The 16,565-nt window shown below is 29.5% G+C and overlaps 2 protein-coding genes across 4 annotated transcripts; both read right to left on the bottom strand.

Annotated features, from left to right (window-relative positions):
• Positions 1-258: 258 nt before the first annotated feature.
• On the bottom strand, positions 259-4,760 carry LOC107484032 (uncharacterized). Of its 3 annotated transcripts, none has more exons than XR_002373815.2 (4): positions 4,030-4,760; positions 3,602-3,701; positions 3,199-3,500; positions 259-506 (listed from the first exon to the last, which is right to left on the bottom strand). XR_002373815.2 is itself a non-coding variant. In XM_016104636.3 (4 exons), exons 1-3 carry the CDS (start codon positions 4,258-4,260, stop codon positions 3,245-3,247), a joined length of 534 nt encoding a protein of 177 aa, XP_015960122.1. In that variant the 5' UTR covers positions 4,261-4,759; the 3' UTR covers positions 259-506; positions 3,199-3,244. The 3 variants fall into 3 exon arrangements, 2 of the variants coding, with proteins under 2 accessions (XP_015960122.1, XP_052116038.1); XM_016104636.3 differs by having other exon boundaries at positions 3,602-3,648; positions 4,030-4,759; XM_052260078.1 differs by lacking the exon at positions 259-506 and adding an exon at positions 815-966 and having other exon boundaries at positions 3,602-3,648.
• Positions 4,761-11,228: 6,468 nt separating this feature from the next.
• LOC107484030 (putative UPF0481 protein At3g02645) lies at positions 11,229-16,312 on the bottom strand. The gene is made up of 4 exons (XM_016104635.3): positions 16,170-16,312; positions 14,586-15,508; positions 13,297-13,774; positions 11,229-12,252 (listed from the first exon to the last, which is right to left on the bottom strand). The coding sequence occupies exons 2-4, from the start codon at positions 15,501-15,503 to the stop codon at positions 11,609-11,611; spliced, it is 2,040 nt and encodes a 679-aa protein (XP_015960121.1). The 5' UTR covers positions 15,504-15,508; positions 16,170-16,312; the 3' UTR covers positions 11,229-11,608.
• Between the last annotated feature and the right edge of the window lie 253 nt (positions 16,313-16,565).

Genomic DNA, 16,565 nt, shown 5'->3' with positions numbered 1-16,565 from the left:
GTTGCCATTTTATAGTTGTCTAAGACAACAGTTTAAAAGCGTTACCATTGGTGTCATTTTTTGGCAACGGTTTTAACACCGTTGTCCTTTGTAACTTTTGACAACGGTTTTTTGTAATATATAATTTTTTATTTCCAATAGTAGTTTTTTCGTGAATCAAATTAATTTCATTTTTTTAATTATTTAGAGTCAATAAATAATCTAAACTATTTGAATAAAGTCACTAAAGAAAAATAATTGAACATTTTTCATCAAATTTGACTTATAAAAATTGTTGTAAGATCCACAATCACATTCAAAATACCACAATATATATACTATCATGACAACCTCGAACTATATCATCTAATGTTGCAAAAAATATAACAAAGAAGAGTTGAACTAGCTAAGTAGCAAATAGATTTATCATCATGTCCGATCCACAAGTTCATGACTTTTACTCTGTAACATTTGCTCTTAAAAGTTTGACCTTAATGAAGTTCGATTTCCCCTTCAACATAGTTTTCCTGTAAAAAAAGAAAAAAAAATCAAATATAAAACTACTAATAATGTCTACTAAAATTAGCATAATAAGGTCATCATCATCATTGCTCAACCAAAACAAGACATGAAATCAGCCATTAACAAGGATAAAACAGCACTCTACAATTTGAAACCGTTCATTCCAGGCTTCAGCAGCAACCAAAAAGTTCAACCTAAATCCACTACAAATCAGATATAACTTTCTAACCACCTATAATCCACTAAGCATGCATAACTAAATTGACTAATTTAACAAAAACTGAACAAACTAGTTAAACTAAAAATGTAAACAGGAAAATACATTGAGAACCTGCAGAAGAAGCAGAAACAGAAAATGGCAAGAGGAGGGAGAGTGGAGGCAGAGCAGTGTCGACCCAGAGGCGGCTACTGGTGGCGCACGGTGGAGGATGAGCGCAGAAACAGGGGAACAATGGCGTTTTTGTTCTGTTTCCGAAGACAGGGGAGGGCAAAAATGGAAGAAGAAAAGAGGAGAAAGGGAAAGAAGGAGGTGTTTTCTTCACTATTGTCTCTATACAAAGATACTAATTATATACCATCCCTCTTATTGATTTAATTTATAAGATATTTAATTGAAAAAAAAAAAAGAGAACAAATTAAAGTAACCTATTGAGTTGAATTTGGTCACGAAACAAAACTAAAGTAACAAATTACCAAATTCAATTCACATATTGGAATTCATTTTAACACAAATTTTTAGAAATTTCGGCAGCATTCTGGCAGTAAATAGGACATTTCTGAATATAAACAAACAGCAAAATCAACCCATATGAACTCACTAGAATCAAATCAGCAGTAATCAGCACTAAAATCAAACGGCAGCAAGCGAAAATGGCAATCAGCAGCAATATAAAAATTAGCATAATAAGGCCATCATCATCATTGCTCAATCAAAATAAGGCATGAAATCAGCCATTAACAAGGATAAAACAGCACTATGTCAACTAAAATAAAAGACATGGACATATGTTTTAGACTAACTATAAATGATTTTTTCAATCAAGAGCTTATTGCATCTAAAGAATTTCTAGAAGTCAACCACTGCACACATATTCTTCACTATTATCTCTTTTTCTGGTTTTAAAGAGACAAACTAAAATAGCAACAAAGAATAAAAATATAAGTAATTCATAACCAGATTTTTTAACAAAAAATTCACTTTTAAAACCAGTTTTTAGAAAAATGGATAAGCAGTTAAGCACAATAGAAAGAAGAAAACTATTACTAAATCCCCCTTTTGAGCACTAAAAAAAACAGAAAGAAAAATCCCTTTAGTCCTTTACTACATGTTATCATGCATATTGCCACATCCTTTTAAATTCCTATTTTCTTTTTCTAGGTAAAATAATACTATTGAAACCACACAGAAATATAATGTAAGGAAATCAATCAAGTTTAGCAACACAGAAATCCAGAACACAATGCACTAACAAAACGTGTTCATCTTCAAATAGACAGCATCATCATATGTTTCTTCTACTACACTCTATCCCCAAGAAAAAATCTAAAACAATTAGTACAATGATGAGTTTTGCTAACTAGAACTCAAATTAATGAACAATGCACAAACAGTTTTTGAACAATACAAATTTGAACAATGCACAAACGGCCAAATACAAATTTCCCTTTCTATCTAATTAGCCAAATAAAGCCTCAAAACAGTTTTTGAACAATGCACAAAATAGTCAATGCAATGAAATAATTAAAAAAATATCTTAACTCTTTTATTCAATATTTTTAGAACATTTTTTAGCTGAATCCATTAGTCAGGGTTAGTGTTAATCAACATAGTAATCAAGAAAGTGTTTGTGCTTGCTGGTGCCAGCACTGATAACCTTTTTTATTAAATGCAAAGTAAAAGGGATTATTAATTCTCACTAATGACATGGTTGACAAAATTCTTTGGTGTGTTTTGAATTAAATTGTTGATCTTTTGATTGAATGCATGCCACGTCATTGATATTATTTTCTTTATGTTAACACTTTAGACTTGTTGCCTAATCTATCATAATTGTTATTGTAGAACTAAACACTCTTTTAAAATTGTGCTTCTTCTTGTTGTTATTATTGTTATTTAGATAACCATTCTTCTAGAGGATTCGTTGAAACATTCAGTTACTCTTTAGCATATGTTGGGTAATTTAGGCAGCACATACATATAATTAATTTTATTTCTTCTTGTGGTCTAAATAAAATAAAGTGGAATTAGCCCCTGCTATATTTCTATCTAATCTTATAATCTTCATATACAGATAGTGATATATTATAGTTTTAGATGGAAATAAATTTGCTACAGGGAATGCTAAATGTGGCAGAAGATTAGGAATTCATGATGAGTTTTGCTAACTTCATATCCCTAAGAAAAAATAAAAAACAATTGAAGGTCTTTTATATAAAATTTAGTTCTGATGAAGTTTTAGAACAGAACCCATGACCAAAATAAAAGTTTTGCTACCTTAAATAACAGACTAACCTAAGCCCCAGGTTCATTTCACAAGTACACAGTCCAAATTCAAACCAGAACAGAAACTTAGTCAACATTCAACACTCATCTTGCTCACGTTCACAAACATCACCACTTTCCACAGCCAACAAAAATACCCAACAGCCAATCAAGCCCTAACTAAGCAACAAAAATCAGAGAAGAAGACCACTTACCACAGATGACAACCCACAAACGGCCAATGCAGCGAAGCAGCAGCAGCTAAGCACAATCCACAATCAGCCAAGACAGTGAAGAAGAAGCAGCGAGGTAGAAACAGAACAGGGGAGAAGCAAGGACGCCGTGGAGAAGCGGTGAAGCCTCCGAGAGGGGAGAAGCAGCGACGCCACAGAGAGACTCAGCGACACCGGGAAGAAGGAGGCAGCGACACCGGGAAGAATGCAGCGATGATGATGGTGCGACGATGGTGAGTGGCGATTTGGGGCTTCCTGGTGACTTGCGAGATAAGACACTACAACTAAGAGCAACACCAAAGACATTTTAGCAGCAGAATAAATGAAATTCTAAGATAAAGTTGTGCTGGAGATACTTAAATTTAATGGAAGATGTAAAGCTCACCAAAGAATCAACAATCTGTTCCATTGTGTCATGGCAAAAGCATTTATCTACAATTTCAATCATGAAGAAAATGAAACGTAGAAAAAAGGGCTATCTTAAACTGTGAATCAGAATATAAGAAACAAAGTTAGTAAAGAGAGCATCTAAACAGCTATAGGAATTTTTCATTTTCAGAGAACCAGTTTCCAAATCAAAATCAGAACAACATTAGACATGTATCTTATCAACACACTCTTGCAGACTACAGCATACACATATCAACATGTTCTACCTTACTATCGTAAAATCAACAAGAGGCACAACCAGTCACACATTTAATCTACAACCAAAATCCATTACATATGAAGCATTCAACTATTCGTAATAATCCAGTAAACTTTTCAGGCATTCAAAGTTTAAAATATTTAATTTAATAAAATATTCCCTACCTCGATGTCACAACTCGTGAAAATCACTAAACACAGCAGCTCCATCAGTGGTTCCAATACCAGCTCCGATGAGAGCAGCAGTAGTGATTCTGGGCAGCTCCAGTGCTGGTTCCCGGCGGCTGAGGACTCTCGCAACTTGCAGAACCTAGAGGCGAGGCAAAACAGAGCCATTTTCCTCAAATCCCAAGTAGCAGCTTCCCTGTTTCCTTTTCCATTCACGTTCCTCTCCATGGCCACGGTGAAACAACGGCGGCACGCAGCGGCTCTCCATCCTCCACGTGACCTTTTCTCCTTACAGACGCGACAACGAGGCTGGCACCATCAATCAACAACGACAAATGCTCCTTGCGACTTTATGGATGGCGATGGGATTGAACGGCGGCATAGGCAGGATGCAACAGCGGTGGCTCCCTTTCCCTGGCCCCTGGCTCATGCGTAGTTCTTTCTCTCCGCAACATGAAAGTGACGAAAATGGAAGCTTCTGTGACAAAAAACGCACGCGACGGCGACTGCAGCGGCTCAGCGACCCCTCAACGGCTCTTCTCCTTTCTCGCACGATGATGGTGACCGCTCAACGGAGGCGACGACGCAGTGGCGTTGCGGGTTGGCGCGACTTCTCTTCACCGTCCCTCACTCTCCCTTTGCGGACTCTCTTTCTCCTTCGGACTCTCTTCTCTTTCTCTCTTGTCTCTGTGTGTGTATGTGTTACGCTTATGAGTGGGGGGTTGTGTGCTCAGTGGGGGGTGTTTAGGGTTTTAGAATTTGGAAATTAGGGTTTTTTATTTAATTTGGGAATTTAGAGTTAGGAATGATAGATTTTATAAAAGGATATAGATAAAATACATATTTTGATAAAAATGGGTGGATAGAAATATAGAATAATAATTTTAAAATTTAATATACTATATTAAAATTATTTAAAAATATTATTTATTAATTTTTTTTCAAAAATAATATTTGTTATATATTTATTATAAATTCATTTTAATTTTGTTTTTTTGAAAAATAATATTTGTTATTTATTTATAACAATAGTTTTTGAGTATTTTATAAATTCAGTATTTATAGAAAAAATAGTTTTAATTTATATAATTATTTGAAATTATTTTTATTAGTATTGTTTAATTTGTATAATTATTTAAATAATATTAGAAAATGGTTGTTTCATAAATAATTGTTGTAATGGTTGTAAAACCGTTCTTTAAAATAGTCAAAGAGAACGGTTTTATTTTGTTACTATAGCATAATGAAAAAATAAACTTCAACAACAACACTGTAAAAACCGTTGTCTAAGACCATCTAATGGAACGGTTGTAAAGTGTAGCATTTCGGCAACGGTTTTAATGCGTTTCTTTTGTACAATTCTTTAACAACAATAAAAAACCGTTGCTTAAAGCTAAATCATGGTAACGGTTATAAAACCGTTCTTTAAAATAGTCAAAGAGAACGCTTTTAATTTGTTGCTAGAAATTGATGAAAAACTGAATTCAACAGTAACACTTTAAAAAACCGTTATCTAAACATATCGAAGAGAACGGTTTTAAGGCGTTGCAAAATTTGGCGTTGCTAAAGGCCATATTTGTTGTAGAGATGAGGTTGAGGGTTATATATTATATTTTCTTATATCTTACGCTGACGTTCATGATAATTAAGATTTGGATGTTCTATTTATGAAATAAATGGAAAGAATTGAGCAAGGCCCACGTTATAATATTATTCTTCTCAAAAATTTAAATAAATAAAAAGAATAATATAAATAATTATATTTTTAGTTAATATTTTTTTTCAATCAAAATATTTTTAAAATTTGTTTAATTTTTTTACATAAATATTTTTTTCTTTTTATTTACCATATATTGAATAGTTATATTTTTAATTACCCATGAAAAGTTATTCATACAAATGACAGGATGCTTCCACTTAACAAATGAGTTTTTCTTAGTGCATTGTATATGAAAAAAATTTTGATTAGGTTTTTTTTTATTATTTGTATTGTATGGAGTTTCGAAATATTTTTTTTCAAATAAATCACACTCTTGGAAAATTAGTTGGGAGAAATCTAAGGCTCTCGTGTACGCTGAAAAACATAATGTAAGGGTGTAAAATAGTGAAAATAGAAGATGTTTTAGAAGAAATTAATGGTTTCTTTACGTGTGCTTCTACAATAAAAAAAATAAAAGTAATTTAAAAAAAATAAAAGTAATTAAATATTTGGATAATGTGTTTTATTGGTGTCATTTGAGAGAGATGGTTCATGAAACCACAAGGGATGAGGATGTGTTAGTTGGAACTGAATAGCGATTCAATTGATTGTGGAAGAGGTAGGAATCATTGAAGAGGAGCTGAAAATAATGATCGACAAAACAGTGGAATGGATTAACGGTAATAGTACAACAAGTTGGGAATTACGATTTTTGAAAAACAAAACGGAATCCATATGAAAAATTTTTCAAAGTGTGTGTTGAATTCTAAGAAGAACGGTGATATAAGCTATGAAAAGAGCGAGAGCAAAAGGCACTAAGCAACGAGAATGAATGGGCGCTATGAGTAACTTAAATGAAATGAAGCACAAAGCATAAAGCTGATATGAGGTTGGAAGCGCAGCAGCATTTAGATGAAGCTATGCTAGTAAAGTAAATTGTCATGTTTTCTGCATGTTGAACTTATTTTGTGGGCTGCTGGGTATGTATTGGATGTTGGGGTTGTGAGAATGTAACTCTTATGACTTGTTTTTTAGTGAGATTTGTATTCTATTCTTGATGGCAATATTGCAGGTAATAAATCACAAACTTAGAAACACTTTCTCTATTTTTTTTGTCGAGCCAATTTTGTTTAAACGATCTAAAAAAAGGGAAAATATTTTTATCTCCGCCTTTTCCTATTCATATGTTCCCATTTAATTCTCTCGCGTAGACATTATGAATGTTTTATTATTTGGATGAATCTATATTAAACTTTTTTATATTCTATTGAATTAGAATTATATATGAAAATCGGATTTTAATAGTAGGATATTTTAAAATTTAGAAAAAATTATAATTAGGGAATCAATAATTACAACGGATTTAACAACTAATTTAGATTTTTAGACTTGACATCAATAATCAATTTAGTGGCCAATCATATAGTAATTAATTTATTGATAAAAATATTGGTTGTTATCAACGCGAAAATTTATCAATAACTACCAATTTAGCAATCAAATTATCGGTAGCCATTTAGCGACTGATTTAACAATCAATACGTTGATTATTATTTAGAGATTGATTTGGTTAGCGACTAATTTAAAAACCGATTTATTGATCAATATTTAACGACTATGTTTGTTAACGACTTGGCACATGTTTAGTTTGTTCTCGATTGAAAATCGATTACTAGAGGTTATCAACTGAAATTAGTTGCTATTTTTCAATTTAACGACCATTCAAATCGATCGCTAAATCAGTCATTATTTTCGTAATTTCTTGTAGTTATATTAAAAAATACTAATATTTTTAAACGGGAAAAATATATATATGATATTTTGTAGTACAAAGGAATGTCATTTTCATAATTATTTTAGTTGATAAGTCATTACATACCTTTATTTACTTGATATCGGCAACAAGGTATATAGCTTAAACAATTGTTACTAGCACAAGTTGCATACTAATTATTTTCACTAAAAAATGTGGTTATTGATATGTTCATCATCATCATCAATAATTATCTTTGCCAGGAAGATGCTCTATTTGACGTTAACTATGTACCATGAAAGCTGAAACTTGTTTCAATGTCAAAGATTGTTAATAATTTATACCAATAAGTTCACATAATAAAGACCTAGATGTAGATATAAAAAACAAAGACTCGGATGATTATCATATACCTGAAGTAAATACTGTACTGGATAAAGTTAACTATCTATATTTATTTATTATTTTAAACATTTAAGAAAAAAAGCAAATTCAACAATAATAATTAAAAAAAGGTTATATAATAACGTAGAGTAGGAATTTTTTTAAAAAAAATAAAAGAAAATAAAATATCTCACTTTTAAAATGAAATATGTTTCGGATCAATTCTTGATTTCTTATTGGAGCAGCTACAATCTGATTATTCGAATATGAGTTATTATTACGGTCTAAACCGACTTGATAATGATAAATTTTTAACCAATATTTAAATTTAAATATTTTTTTTATCCTAACCAACAAGATAAAAAGAGAATCAAAAGCTCTTTTACGTATATTATACATTTTTAATCCTCAGTTACATCTTTTAAATATCTATTCTGATTTAAGCGTCGAAACATCCTTATAAGTATCACTTCTGTCGTTCTAAAAGTCCAATTTCATCCCCATTAAAAATTGATGAGTCTCCAATCTTATTCACAACCTTTACCAACAAAATTTTGTACAAAATGTTGTCATTTGAAAAAATGTAAAAGTTTTTTAACGTCATTTGTAAATTAAATTATATATAAAAAAGATAAAAAATAATTAACGAAGATATTTTGAAAAGAAGAAGAAGCAAAAGTGACAAAAGAAAAAAGAAACGATAAAAATAAGTAGGTATCAATTAAATAATTTAATATGATCAATTATTAATAATGATTATATTTTAAAAAAAAAAAAATATCACACTCAAAGACAGTTTGACTTTTCAGTTTTAAGAACAGTATAGTTGAAAAAGAAAAATTGGAATTGGTTTCGCGCATTTCTTGCGTGATGTTAGATTGATGATTTAACAAAAACAAAGGAAAGAGATGTAAGAACAACTAACTGGTTTTATAAATTAATACAACTGACAAATTATAAATTAGTTATTTTTTTAATTAATTTAAAATGGTCGAAGGTCAGCTCATTTATTTATTTAAATAAATATTAAAAATTTAAATTTATCTTATATATACAATAATTTATTCGTTATGTGAAATTAATTTTTGATTTATTGGAATAAAAAATACTGAGCAACAAAAAAAATATATTTTTTTAAATAAAAATCGTGAAAATGGAGAACAAGCAAAATATAATTCTATTTCCATAATGTTTTATAAAATTCTACAAAAAGAAATACTGAAAATGAAAAGTAAACAAATCCTAACATTACCAATGCAATAACTAATTAATAAAAGAGACCATGACAACTTCATTGGGGATATTCATCAACACTCCTTTGAAGAAATGGAAGTTGGAAACCAGAGCTGGGCCAAATTATTGTACATCCAAGTAAAACTAATAAAAATTATTTGACAATTGAACTCACCTTGAAACCTACCTTATCATCTACCTCGCATTTGATCCCGTTTAAACTTCATATAGAAAAAACCGTTCGTAATCCGCAAAATATATGATATAATAAACTCAAAATAATTATATCAGATTGCATATGTTCCTTTTATCAGTGAACTGTAAAAATCTCGTATAATCCAACTTTTAAAGTTTCAGGTTTTAATACCCTATTAAATTAAGTGATTCAAACGTTTAATATAACATTATTTTATAAGAAAAGGCAGAGGTTAAGACAAAGACATTTAAAATGTATTTATTTAAAGACGTTTCATTTCGTTTATTGAATAATTATGGATTAGATTTTTTATATATAGTATAAATTAAAAATATTATTTTTATTAAAAAGTATTGTTATATTTTTAAAATTATTACTTTGACTCTTTTATCAATTTTTAAATTTATTTACCATTTAATTTTTTAATAAATTTTTATTNTTTTTAATAATTTTTTAGAAGTTAAATTTTTATTTATAATTTTTATATTTTTCTAATAATTTTTTGTCTGATTTTTAAAGATTTATATTTTAATCTATCAATTGTTATTGCTAATTATTTTATTTTTAGTCTAACAATTCTCATTTCATTTTTGAATTCCTTGAATAAAGCTTATTGTAAAATTGAGATTTTTTTAAAAAATAATTTTGTATTATTTAAAAAATTTATTATCGTTAGAATAATTAATTTTTAGTTTATTAGTTTAAATAATGTAATTATTTTTTTCTTAGATCTTTTAATTTACTTATTGATTCAATTTTATTCATGGTTCATTTACGCTTTTATTATTAGCCCACGCTTTTAGAACATGTTTTTTTTTAATTATGGCCAAATCAACAACTTTTTAAAAAAATATTTTTGTCATTTTTATAATTTTATATGAGTGATGGCCATAAAAAATTATATATAGTAAAAAAAACTAAAGAGGTTACTATTTATAACATGGCCAAAATAATATCATAATCTAAAATTGTTAATTCAATCTCTTCAAAATTAAGAAGACCTAGCCATGCGAATTCTGGTAGAAGTATAGATCTACATACCCAATTTATTTAGGTCACGGGGCTCTATGATCCGGACTAATTTGATTTGTATGACAAGTAAGATCTTATGGAGGCTGTTACAACATGAAATAACTTTTCAACAGGATGCAGTTAGAAATTTGTTTGGAAGGAACTAATATAAAAAATATAAGTTAAAAAAAAAGAAAAATTAAAAATTAAAATGGGGCTAAACTAAAAAATTAAAAATTTATACATACAACTTATTAATTTGGGGGATCATTGCCCTCCTTCTTTATAACGTGACTCCGCTACTGTTTTCTAAAGATTGGGACAAAAACTACTACACTATTGTAAGTAGAGCACAAAAGTAATATCTAAGTCATCACCTCTTTTTATAAATATTCCATCAAACATACATATTTTCAGGCAAAGACATGGGACAAATACATTTTTTTCGTAAACAAGTCGAACTATTCATCTAAAAGAATTTGGACTTCACCTCTAGGCTTATATCACACTAGTTTTAGATATTATCTTGAAATAAATAACCATAAGTAAAATTTTATTTTTCTATTTTATTTAAAAATAATAATATTAATAGTTTAAAATAATATTCATTATTTAAATATAAACATTTTTAATAAGATAGAAACATTTAGTAAGATTCGAAATTTTTTATATAAAATTGTTTAATAGTAGTAAAAAACAGATTTTTCTTTATTTTCAAAAAATTCTAAGAATAGATCTGGAAATGGATTGATTATAAATATTAATGATAAACATTCATGTCTATACTTAATTGTGAAAAAAAATTGCAAAAGTAAAATTATTTTCTTATACTTGTTTTCCGAAATACAAACAAATAACTAAAGAAATAAAATAAATACTTATTTTTTTTATAAAAAATACTTTTATCCCCCCAAAAAAACTTAAAACAAAACAAAAGAACTTGATTGCAAATACATAAAAGGCAAACTCCTAAGATGGTGCTCAACACAACTACCCAACTCTCCTCTTACAATTCATTCCTTCATCATCATTATAAGCTCATATTCAATCAACTACAATAATGCACAACCATTGTACATTCTCTTTGATCGTACATAGCAAACCACACTCAAAGACACACACCAACACATACACACAACTTTTTATTTTCCTCCAAGGTGTCCACGATCGACAATATTGATTAGTTATAGAATGAAACTAACCTAACCGAATTACCACTACATACGGTAGTTACGGGAAATAAGCACTATATACTGCAATATGGTAGTTACGGGCTACATTCCATGACGATATGATGATGTCATCCCCTGAGTAAGGCGCGAGGTGAGGCCGCCGGACCTAATCTGTCGGTTTTTCTGTTATAATAGTCAAGGATTTGAAAAACTGCGCTGAGAAGAGTGTACACAGAAATCATTCCAATCAAGCAGCTATAACTCCGCAAAAAGAACCGATCAATTCGCCGAACCGCACCGGGAAGCCAAGAATGCCATAGAAGTATGGAGGACCGTTTGATGACGTGGCACTTTGTTCCTGAATACTTGTTCAAAATCCTAACCATTTGCCAGTAAGGAGAATCGTTGATTTTGACTCGGTCAACTCCAATTACGAGCGAACGGAAATATTCCAACAACTTTTTGTTCGTCATGTTCATGTGGTCCACTATGACTTTCCGGTCTTTTAAAAGCTGAATATCGCTTTCGCGGCAAATCAAGCCGTTGAAAAAGAACGCGGCCCATGTGCACCTGTGCTTGCAGCTGAAACCGGTATGGCCTTGCTCCCAAGCAATGAGATTCTGCCACGTCACTTCTGTTGAGTTTGTGATGTGAAGCTGCGGGATTTCCAGTGTTCCGTTGCCCTTGATGAATCTGATGTCGAAATCAAAGCCTCTTGTTGTTACCACTGGTTGACCCTGATTATCTGTGTTTTGTGCTTCTTTCTTTGTAACTGAAAGTCGTAAAATGAAAAAAGTAAATCAACCTCAGATCGTCAACTCTTATTACTACTACTAGCGTCTAAGTTGCCATTTTTTTTGGTAATTAGATAAAAGACGTTTAATTTTTTTTAAAATATTTTTTAATTATTAAAATTTAATATATAATTAATTTAATTGATTTAGATCGGTTCAAAATCTAATTCATCGATTTTTTAATTAAATTAATTTATCAAATTAAATTGACAAAAATAACACAATTTAACCAATTATATGTATTAAATTTTAATTATTAAAAATATCTTTTAAAAACTGTTTTACTAATTTTTATTTGAGTGACTCTCGATCTCAGTTGCCTTTTTGTTTGTTAATTTTTTTTATAATTGTCTCAGTTATCTTTTGTTTGTTAGAAAACATTTTCAAAATTTACAAGTATTTAATTACATATTAATTTAAAATATATATGGCAAATTTTTTTATATATAGAACCTTTTTTTGAAAATTCAAAAATATTGAATTCTTTAAAATTTTATCAGAATATGAAGGGCAAATTATGAAATCAGTCATCATTAGGTCAAATTTTATTTTTTAAAAATTAAAATCAGAAATAATTAAGTTAATTTTTTATTATTTTTATTTTTTTAAAGAATTAAAATCAGACTTCATCAGGTGAGATTTTTATTTTTTTAAGAAGATTAAATAAAAAATTATCAGGTGTGGTTTTGTACTGTACCATATATCTGTAAAATAGCAAAATAAATTATTTCCTAGTAAAATATCATATTTATTATCATAAAAAAATAATCTGCATATATCTATATACTTTAAAAATTTTATATTTTTATTTTAATAAATAAATTAAAATAAATCCAAACCTAATAACAAGAACTATAAAGAATTTATTTTTAAATAGTTGATATTAGTTATCTCTTTTATTTTGTTATAAAATTTTATAGTTTAATAATAGAATTTAAAATTTAAAATTTGGAACATAAATTTTAAAAATAAAAAATATTAATTAAAAAAATTTAAGTTTCTAGTAACAAAAATACACTTACTTCTAGCTTTGATTGTGACCCCAGCAGCTTCAAGTATGCGAGCACATCGATTATGCTCTGCTCGGTATGTCTGAGATGGAGCATCATTATTTTTGCCATTTTCCATTGCATCAGAAACGAATTGGCTGTTGCTAATATCCATTGCATTAGAAACATATTGGTTTTGTCGAAACTCGCCTACATTCTGTGCAAACTCATCATCAACACTGGTGACCGCTTGACCGAAGATGGGAGCACAACAATTTGAACACTGAGTCCCTACTTCTCGGAAGTTTCGAACCACGTTAATAGGAATGCACATGTGTTGGCTTTCTTGACGCTGTTCTGTTATTAGTGCTCCCTCTTCACCGTCGTCGGAAATGTAGGCATTAACAAGTTCAAGAAAGTGTTGTGATGGAATGTCCGGGGTGAAGCACTTGAAACTTGTTTCAGGAAAGTAGCCAAATAGATTAAGCGCAAGAGTTTCCACGGGGACAACCTACGTTGAAAAAATACAAATACAAATATTTAATAAGAGATATAAAATTAAAAAATAAAAAATAACATAATTTTAAATTACTTTAAGTTGATTTTTACTATATCTTTAAGATTTTTAAAGAATATATATAATCAATTGGAATAGTAATTGAATATATAAACTGTTTTTTTATCTCTCTTATTTTGATTTCTCATCCATGTTTTAGTAATAATTAGGTAAAAATTTATATGTAATTATCATTATGAATTTGTTAATAAAAAATATTAGATAATTTAATATATTTGACTAAATTATTATTTAATAATTTTTAATTATTAATTTTACATAAAATAACTATAACTATATATGAGTATCTAACAATTCATAAATTTGAGAGAATTATCATTTAACATACCAATCTATCCCACATAAAAAAAATCACTATGAATAATATCCAATAAAATCCTTAATTAAAATAATTTAGTTTAGTTAAAATATTTTTTTAAGAGAAGAAAATCTGCCAAATATATAAAATAAAATAATTATATTATGTGTACACTAAAATTAATCATTAAAATCAGTCACTAATATAAAATACATATTAAAATATATATACATATTAAAAATAAATTAAATCACACATATATAATATATTTATACACAAATATATTAATAGTTAATTTTTGTATATGAATAACATTTTTATAAAATAAAATATCTTTATCTACTAACATAAGAAATCACAAATAACATAAATTTTAAGTGTAATTTGATGCATTTGTGAGCAAAATTAAATTATTAGAGCGACAAACAAAGGGACGATAATAATCACCTCATAAAAAATTTGGTCAGACAACTTGTGGAGAATGAAAAGCGGCATCTGGTTCTGCAACTTCAACAAATCAACTAACACCTCTTCTTGCTTTCCAACATGGCCTCCGGGGCCGGAAGGCTCCAATCGGCTCTTAAGCTTTTGATTCAACTCGTTGGAAGCACAAATGAGAAGCTCAAGCAGGAAACAAGCGTCGGACAACATGATATTAGCAAGGTCGTTCCATTCTAGCTTAAGATCATCCGCATAATTTGCCCGAACTTCTTTCTCCAATCCCATGACGACTCCCATGCATTCCTTCAAGTTTGTTTCGGGCCCCTTGGGTCCCCGATGAAGAAGAGATTGCATACACTGCCACTTGATCTTTTCCCATTGCACAAGGTTCGTTCTGGTTCCCTTGTATCGCGGCCCGATCGAGATGGCCTTCGGCATGTAAGCGTTCTTGTTCCCTTCCCGGAGCTGTGCCGGGATATTGGAGATGTTGAATGGCTCAGATTGTGAGCGGAAACGACCCAGTAATGATTTTGTTGTTTCTCTCCATTCATTCAACTTCGTGTCCGCGTTGTTTTCTATGGTATCATTTATTGAAGATTCTTTAGATGGAATCAACCTTGTGGTCTCGTCGCTTTCTATGGCATCAGTTGCAGATTCCTTCAATTGAATCAACTTGTTGGTGGTCTTACTCTTTATTTCATCAGTTGTGGATTCCTTCAGTGCAATCAACTTGGTGGTAGATTCCCTAAATGCAATCAACTTTGTGGCCTCACTTTCTATGGCATCGGTTGTAGAATCCTTCCATTCATTCAATTTATTGGCGGCCTCACTTTCTATGGCATGACTTGTAGATTCCTTTTGTGCAATCAACTTGCTGACCTCATTGTCTATGGTAGGTCGATTATCATCATTTGTATCATCCATGGAACCTGCAGCAAACGGAGTCGTTAATTAATTAATTAATTCACTGATTGTCTTAAAACGTGCAGACTTTCTTTTGCATTATTTAAATAAACAAAATTGATTTTGATGGATGGTAAGGCAAAAACACAAAATTGGTTAAATTATTCGTTAGTCCTTTTAGTTTAACCAAATTGATAAATAAGTTTTTATAGTGTAAAATTTTCAATTGAATTTTTATATTATTTAATTTTTCTATAAAGTTTTATAAAAATGGTTGAATATAGTAGTTAGATTTTTGTATCTACATGTAAAATGTTTAAAGCATACATAAATTTTGAATTTAAATCGTGTAATATTTTTTATACATTTATCTAACTATATACATACATATTTTATATCATTAGTACTTTAAAACAACAACAAATTATTTTATGTATTAATTAGTGAACTATTTTTATTTTTAGGTAACCTTTGAATTTGATAAAAACATGAATATACATAAAAAAGAATGAACACTAACAAAATATTAAAAATTAAATCCTTATAGGACAACTGAGGAAATTATGAAAAGGTTGAACACACACAGATGCATATTACTTGATGCATGGTTTTTGAATTAATTATTCTTTCAATATGCATGTATCATTATTGTAAAGATTGTTTCAACATGGTATATTTGGTACATACCTTGCTACTACTCTTTAGAAGAGGATTGCTATTGCTGAACAGTCAACACAAAAGTTGGAGATAGAAGGAAGAGAAGACAGAGAGAGTGTGAAAGGATCAATGAGAGTAGTTGCACATTCTTAAGTGATAATTTATCTCCTTTTAAAGAAGTATATGACCCTAGCTTTTAATAGAGCCTTCCGAGAACTATGGTTTATCGTCTTTGTTAATTATTTATTGAGGTCAATTATATATATTCTTAGTAATCCCCTATCCGGGTGTCACATGCTCATATATATTTTCTTCGTGGAAATTAGAATATATTTATTTAATTTAAAATTTTGTTATAATTAATTAGCTAAAACTTAAAACAGAACAGTACTCGATGTTTTTCAATTAATTATTAGGACTTTAAAA

This window comes from Arachis duranensis, chromosome 4 (assembly GCF_000817695.3).
Source record: "Arachis duranensis cultivar V14167 chromosome 4, aradu.V14167.gnm2.J7QH, whole genome shotgun sequence".
Taxonomy (NCBI): Eukaryota; Viridiplantae; Streptophyta; class Magnoliopsida; order Fabales; family Fabaceae; genus Arachis; species Arachis duranensis.
This window is presented reverse-complemented; position numbering and strand designations above follow the sequence as displayed.